Consider the following 17,500-nt stretch of genomic DNA (forward strand, 5'->3'; position numbering starts at 1 on the left):
TTGTAATTTCAATGTTAGTCGTGGCCTTTTTCATTTAGACCATTGTATCTGTAACATGTTTAAGAATGACCTCAAAGATATTATTACTGACTTAAATAAAAATCAGTTGCCTTAGAGTTATTAAATTTTGTTGTAATGTATGTCTGTCATGTTTTGTGAATATGGTTCTGTTTACCAAGTTCCGAATAGCTGTCACCTATAATCCTTTAATTGTCTGGAAATTGTATCTGAGATGATTGTCTTAAACCTTTAATTGCACCCATTGTTTATGCTTGTTTGGGAAGGTTTCTTATCTTCCAGGTGTGTCGGATTCTAGGTACTAATCCCTTTATTATCCCTATCTGTCAGTTATACGAACCTTCTTGTGTTGTCTTTTCTCGTATTTATGTCAGTATCTGCTCAGTAAAGGACTTTTAAAGTCGAAAGATCTTGCAGACTCCTTCGTTTATTTTTCCTTCGTGGCATTTATCTATATATATATATACATATATATAATATATATATATATATTTATATATATATTATATATATATATATATAATATCAGAAAATTGGATTTTATAGTTTTAAAACCACCTTCTCCAAGCTACCTAAAATAAAATCTTTTCGTTTCACTGCTCTCCCTCCATCCTTAACCCATCCCCCAACCCATGGCCCCACCAAAAAAAATGATGGTGTCAAAGACCCCTGTTTTTCATTTTTCTTTTTTTTCTTTTTTCTCCTTCAGACCATATTAGGTAATTCCTGCAAGACGTCTAAACCTCACGCAGCCATTAGCTGGATTAGTCAACTTCTGCCTCTGAACAAACACAAGATGTCCATTTCATTGGTTTCCGCTGCTCTCTCTCTCTCTCTCTCTCTCTCTCTCTCAGGCTATTTATCTATTTCTTTCTTCTCTCTCTCTATCTCTAGATGGACATTTATCTCTCTCTCTCTCTCTCTCTCTCTCTCTCTCTCTCACTCATGATAGCTGTTTCTGATTCTTCCACACATATATTTATCACTCAATCCATTTCATATAATTCTTCCACGCCCCAACCCCACAACCCTTGTTCATTTTTACCCGCCACCTCCAGCTCAGCTCACCCCATCTCCAACCTTATTCATTCTCACCCCACTACAAACCTCGGTCATTTTCACCCCGCAACTCAGACCTCCTATGTTGGCTTACCCACCTGTTCATTTTCAAAGGATTCTCATCTCTGAGAAGAAGTGAAAAGGAATGGACGTGCTGAGATGCTGCTCAAAGGTCAAGTTATATCGAAAACTGATATAGGCTCTTTACACGTTGATGGTTCCGGCTTTGTACGGCTTCTCTGTCCATCTTTCTTTTCTAATTTTCTCTCTTTCTTTCTCTATTTCTTTCTTGGAACTATACTCTGTCCCCGTAGGCCTAAAACTGACAATTTCCCAGTTTATTAAAAACAAACGCTGATGGATTCTGTCTTCTTGTACACTTTTCCCTCGGCCTATGCCCGTGTCTCTGGCGTATATTACTACAGTTAGGCCTATCGCTGTAGTACTTCAGTTTGAAAAAGGAAAGAAAAACAATTTTATCGCTAAGAAAAAGTAGTTCATTAGCTTCGGCGCTCTCTTTAACTGTAGCTTTCTGTAGAATACAAGTCTTCCAGGTTTATTATTAGCTTTCATTTATTATTACTAACCTTTTGGGTTCTTCACCCAGTTTGCGAAAGCCTGGTGAAGAATGCCTGGTTTAATTGGCGTATTTTAAAGTATTTCCAGTTATCGTAAAAAAGTTGACTTATAAACAAACGGCAATTCATAAATACAAACGTATACATCTACATATGTTTTTATCCATATTTTTCCCGTCTAGAATTTTATTTCATTCGTGAAATATTGTAAAGAAAATTAATGTTGATGATTTCTAAGCAACTCCTTCATTTCTCAAATTATGGCCACTAACAGTCATAGGTAAATGGATGATTCTCACTGATGCCAAGTAATAAGTAAATAAATAAATAGTTTATAAGAAAAATAAAAATAACTAATAGATAAATAGGTGAACAAAAAATTAAAGAAAGAAATAAAGAAAGTTAGAATGAAAGACAAATAATAAAAAAGAAAATTAATTTAGAAAGGAATCCTAAAAAATCTTACGGTGAATTAGTGGTCATAAAAAAATAAAAATGAATAAATAGATACCATAGAGTCAACGTAACTGGGAAGAGCATATTACCCGACGAAATCAAGACTCAATCAATCCTTCTGTTTGACAGAATCATCAATACTCTACTTCTGGATCTCTCATTCATGAATGGTAGGACACCAAAGGAGGTAAATGGCATACAAGGATCCTAATTGGCCATCCAGGGGAAGAGCTATGGCGCCGGAGAGAGAGAGAGAGAGAGAGAGAGAGAGAGAGAGAGAGAGAGAGAGAGAGAGAGAGAGAGGCAGAAGATCGGGAACGTAAAAGAATACATGGCTGTATATATTATATATATATATATATATATATATATATATATATATATATAATATATATATGTGTGTGTGTGTGTGTGTGTGTGTGTGTGTATGTGTGTGTGTGTGCGTGTGTGTGTGTGTGTGTAGTGTGTGTGTGTGTGTATTACGGTCTCAAATGACCCTGTTTAACTAAAAGGAGAGAATTCCTAACTGGTAATGTGACCTACCTTTGATGCTTCCCAACAACCCACCTCTGCATAGCTATAACCAGTCATTAAATCTAGGCTCTAATTCAAATTCTTGAGATGCAAAATAAAGCCTTTATTTCCTAAGTAAATAGGTAACATGAAAATGAAAGAAAATTAATCTAAGAGCCCCAAAAATTCCCGAAGTCACCATTATTAAATTGTCACACACTATCTTCACTGTCAAATAAACCCATCAGTCTTTCTCAAAGAAATGTCCAAAGAGAATTCATTTTCAGTAGTGTCAAACCGAATCCATCTGTAAAAGAAATCTCATTTATCAGAAAATGAAATGTTAAAGTTCATCAATAATATCAAATGTCGCACCACCTTCCCCTCTCAGAGAGTCTGTAAAATAATTGTCACTTTCTTTTAAATGTTCTTTACCTTTCTTGACGGATCTTAGCGCCTCCTCGGATCCCCAAAGTCTCTCGTAACCACTACGACAGTTTGTCGTCTAATTGCCCTATTAATTCCTATACTGGAGATTATATCCCATTCATTTGCTCTAACGGACGTATAAACTTAGGCATGCTAATGACTCACTAATGTATGCACGCTATCCTACTCTGATGTACGTGCGTTTCCATTGCTCATGTACACATCCTATTTAGCGCACGCACTGATGCATTCACATAACTGCATATTTCTTCTAAACAATTGACACTGTACTGTTTTTCGTATTCCAACCTGGTTCACATCACTTCTTATCGACCTGATTTCTACATATTACATGCCAGTGCCTTTAACATGGCTCGGTCACCACCTGTATGCACCCTTGGCGTATACTAGACCTGACCACTGGTATGTTATAATTTATAATGTCTTTTGTCTTAACCTGCCACATTTTTATGGTCACTTCCGCCGCTGGGGTCCTCCTGCCCCGTCGGCTGCAAACATATGTCATGGCCCCTGCAACGCATATTGGGACCATCATTATCGCCACCATAACGGCGATCACTGGAACTGTGTAGTGCTCTGCGAAGAAAAAATCATCCTCTCCATTATCCTCAAGTTTAGGAACATAATTGTCTCCAGTGTAGGAGGAACTTATTGTTAAACTGTAGATCCATCATCTTCCAATGGAGGAACCGTAACCGTCTCCCTTTTTTGCTGAACTTGAAATATTCCGCGACTCCCATGCAAGTGCTTCCTATACCCACCTCGGAGAAGTGACATAGATCCCTAGTTTGCCCCAGAAATTATCCTGAGACGACTCCACATGAGCCATCGAAGATTTTCGGTCCTTTTAGTAGTAGCGATCCGTGACCTCGTCGCCCATGGTGATATATAAGTACGATTGTTCTCGGTGTTCTCGTGGAACTTACATGAGCTGCACCCAAAGACTTCTCAAGGTACGCGCCGACTCTCACAGAGGCGTTAGCTATCGGACGGGCAATAAATTGAGTAATCCCAAATATTCGAACATAAGAGAACGTACCAAAAAATGTGGTAGCAACACTGAATACAATCAATTTAAAATCATAACAAGGGCCTTTTCCGAACTAGTACTATCTATTCTAGAATCACTATCAAACACAGACAGTACCACTGTTGAATGCCCAAAACTCCTCCACCCATCTCTACCCGTCGTAACCGTCTTCTTTGCTTTTCACCTGCCCTTATTCCAGTCGCCCTTCTTCTCCTTTCTATATAGGTTGGTACCTCTTGCAATGATGAATGCATCCTGATGTAAATTTGGTTTTAAACAGATTTTTGTATAATTTGTTTGTTTTTATAATTTACAAGATTTATTCTTTCATTTACAGCCTGGAAAATGAGACTTATTGTCTTGAAACATCGGTACTAATAAAGATGTTATTATATATAATATATATATATATATATATATATATATATATATACATATGATATATATAATATATATTATATATAATTATATTATAATTATGTATGTATATATTATATTATATTATATATATATATATATCATATATATATATATATATTATATATATATAATAATATATTTATACTATATATATATATATATATATATATGTATATATATATATATATATATGTATATATATATATATATATATAGTATATATATATGTTATATATATATGATATATATATACATATATTGAGACAGGGAGAGAGACAGAGGTCTCTCTGTGTTAAAATAATTAGCATAATACCTGTACAGGCAGTATGTAACCATATCAGCTAAACATAACCTATTTTTCAATTTTCAAGCTGCTGGAGGCGACTTGTCCTTGCAAGATGCCGGCAGTGGAGCAGCGTCTTCCGGCGGGAAAGGGACCCTCAGGAGGAGTGGCTCTTCTAGCCTGGATGACGAAAGGCGGGGTGACACGAGAAGAAGAGGCTCCGCTCAGTGAGTTGTTGGCTTTGTAACGGCCCACCCTAACTTGGCGTTGTTTGTTCATGGTTACTTTGCAACAGCTCACCCACATATAGGAACTGGTTCATTGTTTTCTTCGTAAATGCCCACCCTGACATAGTGTTTTTTTTTTCTGTGTTCTTTGCAACGGCCCACCAGGATTAGTTTAATTTTTATCTTTTTATTTTTATGTTCGTGAATATTTTGATTTTCTAAAATGGGTAATACATATTAGGAGTGATTTTTAGCTTACATTTTTGTTCAAAAAATTACATCTAGCTAGAATTTTCATTTTAAGAATAATATTTGACTTAATTTTTTGAAAAAAGGGCAGTCAATTTTTTGTCTGATTTAAAAGAAATAATTTTTAGTTTAATTTTTTTTCAAGTAAATATGTTTAGCTTAAATTGCTACAAATAACTATAAATTTTAGGCTAAATATTTGTAAGAAAAAATTTTTGCTTAAGTTTTAGTAAAAACATTTCTTAGCTTAAATTTATGTAATAATAAAACATTTTTAGGTTAAATAAAAAACAATAATTTTGTAGGAGAAACAATAATTTTTATTCTGTTTAAAAAAATCACTAGTTTTTAGCTTAATTTCCTAAGAAAAAGAGTTCGAGCTTAAAATCTAATAAGAAACAGTAATTTCTAGCTCAAATTTGTGAAAAAATAATTTATAGCCTAAATTTCGGTAAAACATTATAACTTAAAATTTCTGTTAAAAATAAAAATTTCTAGTTTAAATTTTTAGCTTACGTTTTTCTTTCAAAACAATAATTCCTCCCACCACCTCACCTTCCTTCATCCTTCGCCAACAGCCACGAGAGCGGCCGAAGGATTCAGCCCATCCCAGCGTCAGTTAGAGACCCCTACCAGGGACCTCCCCAGCCGGGCACGGCACCCCAAGCAGGGGTAGGCGTCGTGGGTAGGGAGGGCGGAAGGAAGCCCCGAATCACGCAGTCCTTAGAAGTAAACACATCCTGCGACTTAGGGAACGAAGGACCTCAGAGGCAGAATTCCGTTAATGACGGAGAGACGATTAGGATTGTTATTCTTGATGTTGACGTCGAACGGAAGAAAGGTGAGGGAATAATAATAATAATAATAATAATAATAATAATAATAATAATAATAATAATAATATGTTCTATTGAAGGAGATTGCTGCTTCAGCTGCATTTATTTCATAGAAGTTCTTTTCTAATCTTCTTATTACGTGTTGTGGTCATACCAATATAGGCGCCGGGGCATCTGCGGGCAGGGCATACGAATTTGTATAACACATTAGTCTGCTTCAGAGGGTCTCGCACTGGCTGAGTTGGGTTATTCCTCATTATCAGGTCCCTAGTTCGGCGGTTCTGGTCATACCAATCTAGGCACCGGGGCATCCGCGGGCAGGCTGTATATATTGATATGACCACAACACGTCTGTCTAAGAGGATCTCCTGTTATGCACAGGAAGGGGCCATTAGGAACCATACTTCGGCCGTACATAATGAAGCCATCTCCCGCGACGGAATTATCCAAAACACAAGGATAATCGGGAGAGCGCCGGACCAGAGACGTCTCCGCCTGTTGGAGGCCCTCCTCATTCAACGGGAAAAGCCTTCTCTGAACGCCACCCAAGAAGTGCTTTTCCTTCCCACAATCGTACGAGGAAATACACCAAACTATGGAAATACCAGAATGAGAGAAGACACCAACCTGATCATACCAGTCGCCCGGCAGCAGATGAAATTTCGGTCCGCTGTGACGTCACACAGCGTCCAACAGCCAATGAAAACTCAGCTTAGGTTCGCAGTGACGACACGCTCGCCGACGTCGCAGTCCAGCTTCGACGGTCTCAAGACGGTAATTGCCTAGATTTTCGGTGCTACCCTACTTGTACGTCGGGAGGTCAGCAGGGGGTATCCGCGAGCTGAGTTTTCATTGGCCGGCGGTGCAGTGCTTCTCTTCTATTGGCGGCTGGAAGGAATCTTCAAGCTACTTTTCAGCGTTGAAGCTCTCGCTTTTGCAATCTAGCAGATTGCAACAGCGAGAGCTTCAACGCTGAAAAGTAGCTTGAAGATTCCTTCCAGCCGCCAATAGAAGAGAAGCACTGCACCCCCGGCCAATGAAAACTCAGCTCGCGGATATACCCCCTGCTGACCTCCCGACTACAAATTAGGGTAGCACCGAAAATATCACCAGTCTACTCAAAACCACAGCTTTGAAAATATCTGGTCGAATCCAGAAGAAACGTCGGCATAAAATATTCACTTGGTTGTGTATGTACCTAGAATTGTATTAATCTACGGACATTGTTTTCCAGATTTTAATATATATGAACTTCGTAAAATTCGTTTATCTTGACTTTTCATATGTATCGAATAGGCGCGTTACTCGCCAACCTAAATAGTACTGAAAAAGCCGTAATAAGAATAATAGAAAAGAAATCTTATAAAATAAATGCAGCTGAAGCAGCAATCTCCTTCAATAGAACATGTTTGAAAGAGGGTCTTCTACTTAAATACAATAATAAAATAATAATAATAATAATAATAATAATAATTATTATCATTATTATTATTATTATTATATAAGGTAATTTCTCTCTGCTTGTTCGCCATACACGCCCAGACTCTGAGAGCTATTACTAACAAATTTTTACCATAGACTCTTCCCCGCCTCCAGGTAGGAGGCCTACGCCCTTTGACTTACTGACCTTGGGAGAAAGGGGTAGTAGCCTACCTACCCCGATCTTCAAATTTGGTACCTTGAGTTAACGTACGTGACTATAAACGCATTTAACATCGACATCCCAGTTCAACTATAGGTTGAGTTTCACCAAGAGCCGTTAAAGGGGCCCTCGCATTGAAATTCTTTCCCGAGCAATCTGTTACAGCATAACTGACCCGGTTAGTGACGCAGTAGTATTGACTGGGAAAAGATGTACGTCGAGGTAATTAAGAAGTGAATGTGCTTTCGAAAACACGTCCGAAGAACAGGTACAGCTGCTAGTTATTTCAAAAGTGACACAAGAAGATCACCAATAACTCGTTGAACCACATTCTCGGTCGAGGGCATTCCTTTTTAATAATAATGAAAGAAAGCAACGGAATTAATCATCTGATGTTCATGGACGACATCAAGCTGTATGGAGCATCAAGGAAAAAGATACCTTAATTCAGGCTGTAAAGATTGTATCTGGGAACATCAGGAATGGAGTTTGGATTAGAAAAGTGTGCCTTGGTCAGCATATATAAACGCAAAATGACAAGGACTGAGGTGATAAAACTACCAGATACTAATAGCATCAAACGCATAGATGAGACAGGATACAAATACCTGAGAATAAAGAAAGGAGAGGATATAAAACATCAAGGCTTGAAGGACATGATCAGGAAAGAATGTATGCAGAGACTTAAGGCGATACACAAGTCAAAAATGTAACGCTAGAAATATGATGAATGCCATAAACACATGGGCAGTACCGGTAATCAGATACAGGACGGTAGTGGAGTGGACGAAGGCTGAAGTCCGCAGCATAGACCAGAAAATTAGGAAACGTATGGCAATTCACAAAGCACTACACCCAAGAGCAAATACAGACAGACTACACATAACACAGATGGAGGGAGGGAAAGGACTATTAAGCACAAAGGACTGCATCAACATCGAGAGTGGAGCACTGGAGCAATATCTGAAAACCAGTGAAGGCGAGTGGCTCAAGAGTGCATGGGAAGAAGAACTGATAAAGGTAGACGAAGACCCAGAAATATACAGACAAGAGAATGACAAACAGAACGGAAGAATGGCACAACAAACCAATGCACAGACAGTACATGAGACTGACTAAAGAACTGGCCAGCGATGAAACAGGGCAATAGCTACTGAGAGGAGAACTCAAGAAGGAAACTGAAGGAATGATAAAAGCGGCACAAGATCAAGCCCTAAGAACTAGATATGTTCAAAGAACGATAGATGGAAATAACATCTATCCCATACGCAGAAAGTGCAATGTGAAAAACGGGACCATAAACCACATAGCAAGTGAATGTCCAGAACTTACACAGAACCAGTACAAAAAGAGGCATGATTCAGTAGCATAAAGCCCTCTACTGGAGCTTGTGCAAGAAACACCAGCTACCTTATACTAATAACTGGTACGAGCACCAACCTGAGAGAGTGATAGAAAATGATCAGGCAAAAATCCACTGGGATTATGGTATCACAAAGATTTGGTGATGCATGCCAATATACCATACGTGACTTTGATTCACAAAATCTAGAAGAAAGTATCACTCATTTATGTCGCAATTTCCCGTGACACCAAAGTATATGAGAAAGAAAGAGGAAAAAACTGCTAAGTATCAAGAGCTATAAATAGAAGAGGGTTATGCCAGTGGAAATTGTAGCCTTAATCATAAGGGCACGATCCCAAGATCCCTGAAAAGGAACCTGGAAAAACTTCAGGCTAAAGTAGCTCTAGGACTCATGCAGAAGAGTGTGCTACTAGAAACAGCGCACATAGTAAGAAAAGTGATGGACTCCTCAGGAGGCAGATGAAACCCGGAACCCCACACTATAAAAACCACCCAGTTGAATAGGATGACTGGGACATACCAAAAAAGGAAGAAAGAGAAAATTATAATAATATTTGTATAACAATAAGTTAACAGATGAAGGTAGACTAGCTTCACACAACTGCTTATTGGTAAAGGAAAATAATTGTGATGTCATATGCTGTTTACTAAAGACTTAGAAAATAGGTCCATGTATACAATACCTTTGGAATAAATTACTTATTTGAAATCTATTAATTATTTAAGGTATCTATAAAATACTTTTCATAAATTCAGAAAAAATGAAATGAATTACTTTTTAAAATCATGTAGAAAAATAATTTCACCAGTTATGGATTATTTATTTTACACTAAACTAATTAAGGCGTGAAAAAATTAAGTGAATTTTTTACTATTTTTTTTTCAGCTCTCGAACAGGGAAGGCGACGTGTGACAATCCAGCGAGACTTGACGGATCCAGGACACAGAAGTAAGTAAATCCTCTCTCTCTCTCTCTCTCTCTCTCTCTCTCTCTCTCTCTCTCTCTCTCTCTCTCTCTCTCTCTCCTTCTTAACATTTCATGACAGGATTATATGACTAACCCCCTTCTCTCTCTTTCTCGATCTTAACATTTTTCATGACAGCATTATATTGTTAATGGCTCTCTCTCTCTCTCTCTCTCTCTCTCTCTCTCTCTCTCTCTCTCTCTCTCTCTCTCTCTCTCTCTCTAACGAAACGTACCTAAAGGATGGAAAATAGGTAATGTGCCCCCAGTTTACGAAAAATAGGTCCAAAAGAAGAGCAAGGAAATTATAGACCAATCTGTCAAACGTTGGTCCCTTGAAATATTTTTAAGTCCATAATTGCAGATCAACTTGTGGATCACATTGATAGAAATAACCTGCTGTTAAGCAGTCAACACCGCTTCAGACAAACCAGATCCTCCCTACCAAACCTCTTGGATTTTTTCCATACCATGCTTGGTATTTACGACAGCAGTAGAAAAATAGATATCCTCTACTTAGATTTCCAAAAGGCCTTTGACAAGATACCACGCAAGAAACTAATGACAAAAGTTACAGCTTTAGGAATTGTAGGAGAAACCGCAGACTGGTTCGAAAACTGGCTAACTAACAGAAAACTGAGTTGTAATAAGCGGTCATAGAATCAGAATGGCAGATGTGACAAGCGGAGGTCTTCAGGGTTCTGTCCTATTCCCGTTCTTGTTTTTTTTTTATTTATAATAATGACATTGATGTAGGATTAATTAGCAGGATAGCCAAATTTACAGATGGCACCAACTTCGTATAAAAGCAGCAAACTCAGAGACAGTAGAAAGTCTAAGAAATTATCTAAAGAAAATAGGGGAGTGATAAAAAAAATAGCAAATGCCTTTTAACTTGGATAAGAGTAAAGTGTTACAAATGGGAACAAACAACCCTCATGCCAACTACATGCTACTTGGGAATGATATAAATTATGTAGAACAAGAAGAGGACTTTGGAGTTATTATTACCAAGGTCTTAAAATCCATAAAACAGTGCATAAAAGCTGAAAAGAAGGCACAGAAACTAGTTTGATACATAAAAAGGCAGTTCAAATACAGAAACAAGGAAACGGTGCTGCAGCTCTACACATCAATAGTTAGACCTCTTCTTGAATATGCAGTACAGCTTTGGTCACCAACACTAAGAAAGAACAAATAGATTAGAAAGGGTACAAGCAATAGACACAAAACTAATTCTATCCATCAGGCAAATAGGTTACCAAACACGACTAGAGAGCCTGAAGATGTATGGCTTAGAAACACGACGATTGCGAGGACAACTAATAGAAACATTCAAAATGTTGGAAGGCATAACAAAAGTAGACGGTAACCTATTTACGTTAAACGAAAACCAGACAAGAAATAATGAATGGGAACTAGAACTGAAGAGATACAACACATCACATTGTGGGAACTTTTTTTCATATAAGATATGTGACACATGGAATAAACTGCCACCAGAAGTTATAAGCAGCAACAATGTGGAAGAGTTTAAAAGAAAGCTAGACAAAATGAACAGCAAAACCTGCCCCTAGAGATAATGTGAGTACACGATGTCTCGTCGGATGGACTATTAAGACTCATTCTTGTAACTCTCTCTCTCTCTCTCTCTCTCTCTCTCTCTCTCTCTCTCTCTTTGCCTGACTCATGATTAACCTCTGATGACAACTCCATAATGTTAAGTTTATGAGAGGACATTAGACAATAATGGAAGGTAGTCTCCCCATTATGGAACTCATTAGTACACGAGGATCCTCTCAATTGCAGGTGTACCAGATAATTACGAATTACTAGAGAAACTTTTTTTATTGTATCAATGTTCATTAGGTATCATTTCTTCATTAATTATAAGCATTGTTTTCTGTTTCCAATATATGTTTTTTTGCGTGAAGAGAAATTTGTTTGTGGTTTTCTGGTTTTTGTTTTATGTGTAAAGTTAATCTGGGGAATATATTTTAAGAGAGAGAGAGAGAGAGAGAGAGAGAGAGAGAGAGAGAGAGAGAGAGAGAGGGATTAACAGTATAATGTTACCATGAGATGTAAATAAAGAAGTAGAGTGACCGAGAGAGAGGTTGCCTGTATGATATTACCATAAAAACTTTAAAATAGGTTTATTTATATATTAATTATATATATATATATATCTATATATATATATATATATATATATATTTTATTTTCATATATGTGTGTGTGTATGATATCTATATATATATATATATATATATATATATATATATATATATATATAAGGATATATATATACATATATATATACATGTATATATATATAAAAATTATATATATACACACACACAGACACACACACACACACACACACATATATATATATATATTATAATATATAATATATATATATATATATAGTATATATATATATATATATATATATAAATATATATATATTATTAACATAAATTATAGTAAAAGGAAAGTAATTTCTAATACCTCCCATTATACAAAACTCCCAGTCACAGTGGACTTCAAAGCTCAGTTTCTTAACTCGTCAAAACCATCGAATTTCTAATGGGCGGATCAGTGCATTTTTCCCTCAAGAGAAAGCGTTTAGCAGTAAAACCTGATGGCAGCATGAAACCGGGTGATCCAAGAAAATTTTTGCAGTCTTCAAGATTCTCAGAAAAAGTCCCGATAAGCTTGCTGAAGTGGCTGCAATTTGCTAATAGCCTATTTATGGAAAATAATTTGTTTTTAGGCCACTGGATACCGTCTGACGAGCAATATGGGGGAATTTATTCCCATGTACGTGCTTATGTGCATCATGCATATGTAGACAATTGCATGCATACGTACGTATATGTATATAATTGTATTTATACATGCATACACACTTCATTGCTTAAATCTACCAGTACTATGAGTTGAGCTGCTTATGGTAAAACATACATACATACATACATACATACATACATACATACATACATACATACATACATACATACATATGAATAGTCATAAGCATAGGCCTACGGACCTACGAGATAAGACCTGGCAAAGAGAGCCAGACTAATCTCCCATATTAAATTCCAGACTTCTTAAGAATGTTGAAAATTGAGTGTGAGTTGGAGCACTGAAGATCCAATTAGTGGTTTGGAAAGAAAACATGAGGGAAAAGAAAGGTTCGTAAAACTCTGCATAGTTTACGTCCTGTTTCCATTCATAAAAGAAGAATTCGGAGGATTGTCTCTCTCTCTCTCTCTCTCTCTCTCTCTCTCTTTTTTTAATGAAACTGAAGAGAAGTCCTTCTTAATTTTGTAAAATTAATCGTTTATTAAGTATTATCCTTTACAAAAAGAAGAGCAGACATACCAAACAAACACAGGCTCACGCTGATAGTGTGTGTATGTATGTGTAGCATGTATATATATATATATATATATATATCTATATATATATATATATATATATATATATATATATTATATATATATAATATATATATATATATATATATATATATATATTTGTATATATATCTTATATATAATATATCTATATATATATATATATATATATATATATGGTATATATATATATATTATATCTATATATATGTCTGCATGTATATATATATATATATATATTATATATATATATATATCTATATATATATATCTATAATATATATATATATCTAAATATCTAATATCTATATATATATGTATCTATCTTATATATATATATATATATATATGTATATATATGTGTATATTCACCCTATTCCATTAATTTATTAGTTCACTATGATATTGTTTTCCCCCCCTTCTATAAAATGGCCATTATATTTTATTTTCTATCATACTCACTGCTTTCTATATCTTTTAGTGAAATTTACACCAACTTTCACAAATATTTTGTGCTTTTTTCTCTTTATCATCCTGTATCCCATATCCAAGCATCTACACACTCCTTGACATCCCTCATCCCACGACATCCCCCCTCCCCAGCCCCCTTCGTTCCACAAACCCCCAAAACCCCCTCTCCTACCCCTGCCTCTCCCTCGTACCCCTTTCTATGAAACTTTTTAAATAACATCCCATCCATTGTACATACCCTTGAGGCTTCAGCCAGCCCATAATATACTCTTATCCTCCGCCTCCCCCTCCCCGTCCTCCCCTCTCCTTCCTCCAAAACGCCCTCTCCGTCCTCCTCTCCCTCCCTCTTTCCTCCATCATACATTTCCCCTACCTCCTCCCTCTCTCCTTTCTCCAACATACCCCTCTACCTCCTCCCTCTCTCCTTCCTCCAACATACCCCTCTCCCTATTTCCTCCTCCCTAACCTCTCCAGCCCTTCTCTCCCCAAATACCCTCTCCCTTTCTCCTCCTCCTCCTCCTCCTCCTCAGCATCCTCCCTCATACACCTGTCCCCTCCCCCCGTCCCTTATCCTTCCAAATCTCATTCGCCCTGTACCACCAAGGGATGACATCACTGTCACTCAGTCCCTCAGGTAAGCCAGGCATCTTTAATTCCAGGTAGGGATGGATGGGGGAATCAGCAGGAAGCCTCCTACTATATTCTCAGGTTCGACTTCCATAAATACGGTCTTCTCGCTACTCTTTCGGTTATTTTACCTGTTCTTTTCTTATTCCAAGAATAATGCTGTTAATTGTCTCTACAGTTATTAGGTGTTTAATCATAATTCCTCGTCGTTGATTGCTGTCTGCGTTCATATTTCATATAGTGCACCTTTGGTTAGAAAAGCTATACTTAGTTTTCGTTCAGTAATATGTATTAATCAGTAATATGCAACTTCTCCTTGATCATAAAAGAATAACCTATCTCTCTCTCTCTCTCTCTCTCTCTCTCTCTCTCTACACATACACCCACACACCCCATATACGCATACACATTTTATATTAAATATATCTATATATATAATCATTATATATACATATAGAATATAAATATACTATATAATATCTATTATATATTATATTATATATATATTACACACAACAAACACACACACTCATATATATATAAATCTATATATTATTTGTATGTTATATAAATATATATCTATATATATTATAGATTATATATATGTATGTATAGATATATTATAATATGTTTTATATATATATCTATATATATTATATATGTTTATATATATTATATACATATGAATACATATATATATATATATTATATACATATATATATTTAATATCTAATTCGCTCTACCTCGGAATTAATATATTTTCATATATGCTTAACCGAGGGGGAATTTATTAAGCGATAATAGAATTGGCGATCGCAGGCGCGAACCACCGACCTCCCAATTCCAGGACTGGCAGTGTCGGGGTGGTTTAAGGCTTCACTGCCAGTCCTGAATTGGGAGGTCGCTGGTTCGCGCCTGTCGATCGCCATTTCTATTATCGCTTTAATAAATTCCCCCTCGGTTAAGCATATATGAAAATATATTAATTCCGAGGTAGCGCGAATTAGATAATTAAAGGACATTTGTAGTTCGATATATGTATATGAATCACGGGTAATGTGATAGACTTATATATATATATATTATTATAGTATATATATATATAGAAAAATATATATGTGTGTGTGTGTGTGTGTGTGTGTGTGTGTGATTTGTGAGTGTGTGTGTGTATATATAGATTTATATATATAGTATATATGTATATATATGTATATATAGTATATATAGTACACACATGAATATACATACATACATATATATATATATATATATATATATATTTATATATATATATATATATATATATATATCTATGCATGCCCGTATGTGTATGTCTGTAGATATGGAAAGAGGAAAGAGGGACTAACCAATCATGGGGAGCCATAAATGAAAAGGATTACCTGATTAATCCAACAAAGGGTCCAGTGATCCTCTTATTAGTTGAAACCTATAAAGACCATTAAAAAGGAAGCTGATAAAAAAGGGAGGAAGCATATAATAAGCTTATATTTCCTATCTTCCCAGAATTCTCATTTTTATCTTTATTTTAGAGACTTTAGTTTCGGGAAGATTGTATTTTATTCCCTGGCAAATTCATAGAGATTTATATACACAGTATTGGTATGGTTGAATTACAGTTCATTTCATCCTAGCTAACGACGAAATCTCTCTCTCTCTTGTTTTTACATGTATTTTTATAGCTCAACACAACTCAGTTTCATTCTTTTTCAAGAGAATTTCAGATTTTATTAAAAATGAATTCCTCCACCAATGGGTTGACAAACCCACTAGAGGAAACAACATACTAGACATAGTCGTATTAACGGAATATAATCTAGTATCTGACCTTTCAGTAGATGCAAATCTAGGCAAAAGCGACCATAAAATGATCTCATTTAATATTAATGTTCAACATAAAAAAGAAAATAAGATATTAATGAGATTAGACTACCGTCGACAAGACCTAAATAAGTTAAAGGAGTACATTAAAAATCTAGAGTACGACGAGAACACAGGCATAGATAAACACTGGGAATCCTTTCATGAGGAATACACAGAAAAACGCTCTAGATGTATACCATTAAGGCAAGTACTAATAAATGGCAACCCTCAGCCAAAGTGGTTCAGCAGGGAAATTAAGAGTAAGATAAGCGAAAGAGACAAATTGCACAAATCATGAATCCACACCCAGCACCAACAGAAGCAAGCAGTTAGGTATAAAGAACTCTGTAGATTGGTGGACAAATTAGTAAGAAATGCAAAGATAAATGAGGATAAGAGAGTTGCATCAGTTTGTAAAGAAAACCCAAAATAATTCTTTGCGCATGTTAATAGTAAACAACCAATAAAAAATAGCATAGGTCCCTTAAGGGACATTAGACTTGGAAAAACCAGAGTTATTGAAGAAGTTTTTTACTGGTGTATTCACAACTGAAGACACTATCTCAGTACCGGAACCTGCTATTAGATATGAATGGGAAGATCCACTGGACAAAATAATATTTACAGAAGAGGACATCAAAAACAAAATAGACAAACTCAGCAAGTTCAAATCTCCTGGCACGGATGGGATTCATCCAAGAGAAATTCAAGAGCTAAAAGAGGAGGTAGTTCCTCACCTATATAAACTCTACAGGAAAAGTGCTGAACAAAGAAAGGCACCAAAAGGATGGAAACTAGGAAATGAGCCCACAGTTTGCAAAAAAGGTCCAAAAGAAGAGCCGCGAAATTATTGACCAATCTGCCTAACGTCGGTCGTTTGCAAGATTTTTGAGTCCATAATTGCAGATCAAATTGTGGATCACATAGATAGAAACAGTTTATTGTTAAACAGTCAACACGGTTTCAGACAAAACAGATCCTGCCTATCAAACCCCTTGGAGTTT

The 17,500-nt window shown here is 36.1% G+C and overlaps 1 protein-coding gene across 2 annotated transcripts in view; it reads left to right on the forward strand.

The window, feature by feature from the left end:
• Positions 1 to 17,500, forward strand: part of LOC135224489 (regulating synaptic membrane exocytosis protein 2-like) — a 418,548-nt gene that overhangs the window by 377,614 nt on the left and 23,434 nt on the right. For both annotated transcript variants that reach the window (XM_064263493.1, XM_064263494.1), the window contains exons 12-14: positions 4,896 to 5,034; positions 5,862 to 6,124; positions 10,014 to 10,076. In XM_064263493.1, the coding sequence (XP_064119563.1) occupies positions 4,896 to 5,034; positions 5,862 to 6,124; positions 10,014 to 10,076 (465 nt within the window). The remainder of the gene's footprint in view (positions 1 to 4,895; positions 5,035 to 5,861; positions 6,125 to 10,013; positions 10,077 to 17,500) is intronic.

Source organism: Macrobrachium nipponense, chromosome 12 (assembly GCF_015104395.2).
Source record: "Macrobrachium nipponense isolate FS-2020 chromosome 12, ASM1510439v2, whole genome shotgun sequence".
NCBI lineage: Eukaryota > Metazoa > Arthropoda > Malacostraca > Decapoda > Palaemonidae > Macrobrachium > Macrobrachium nipponense.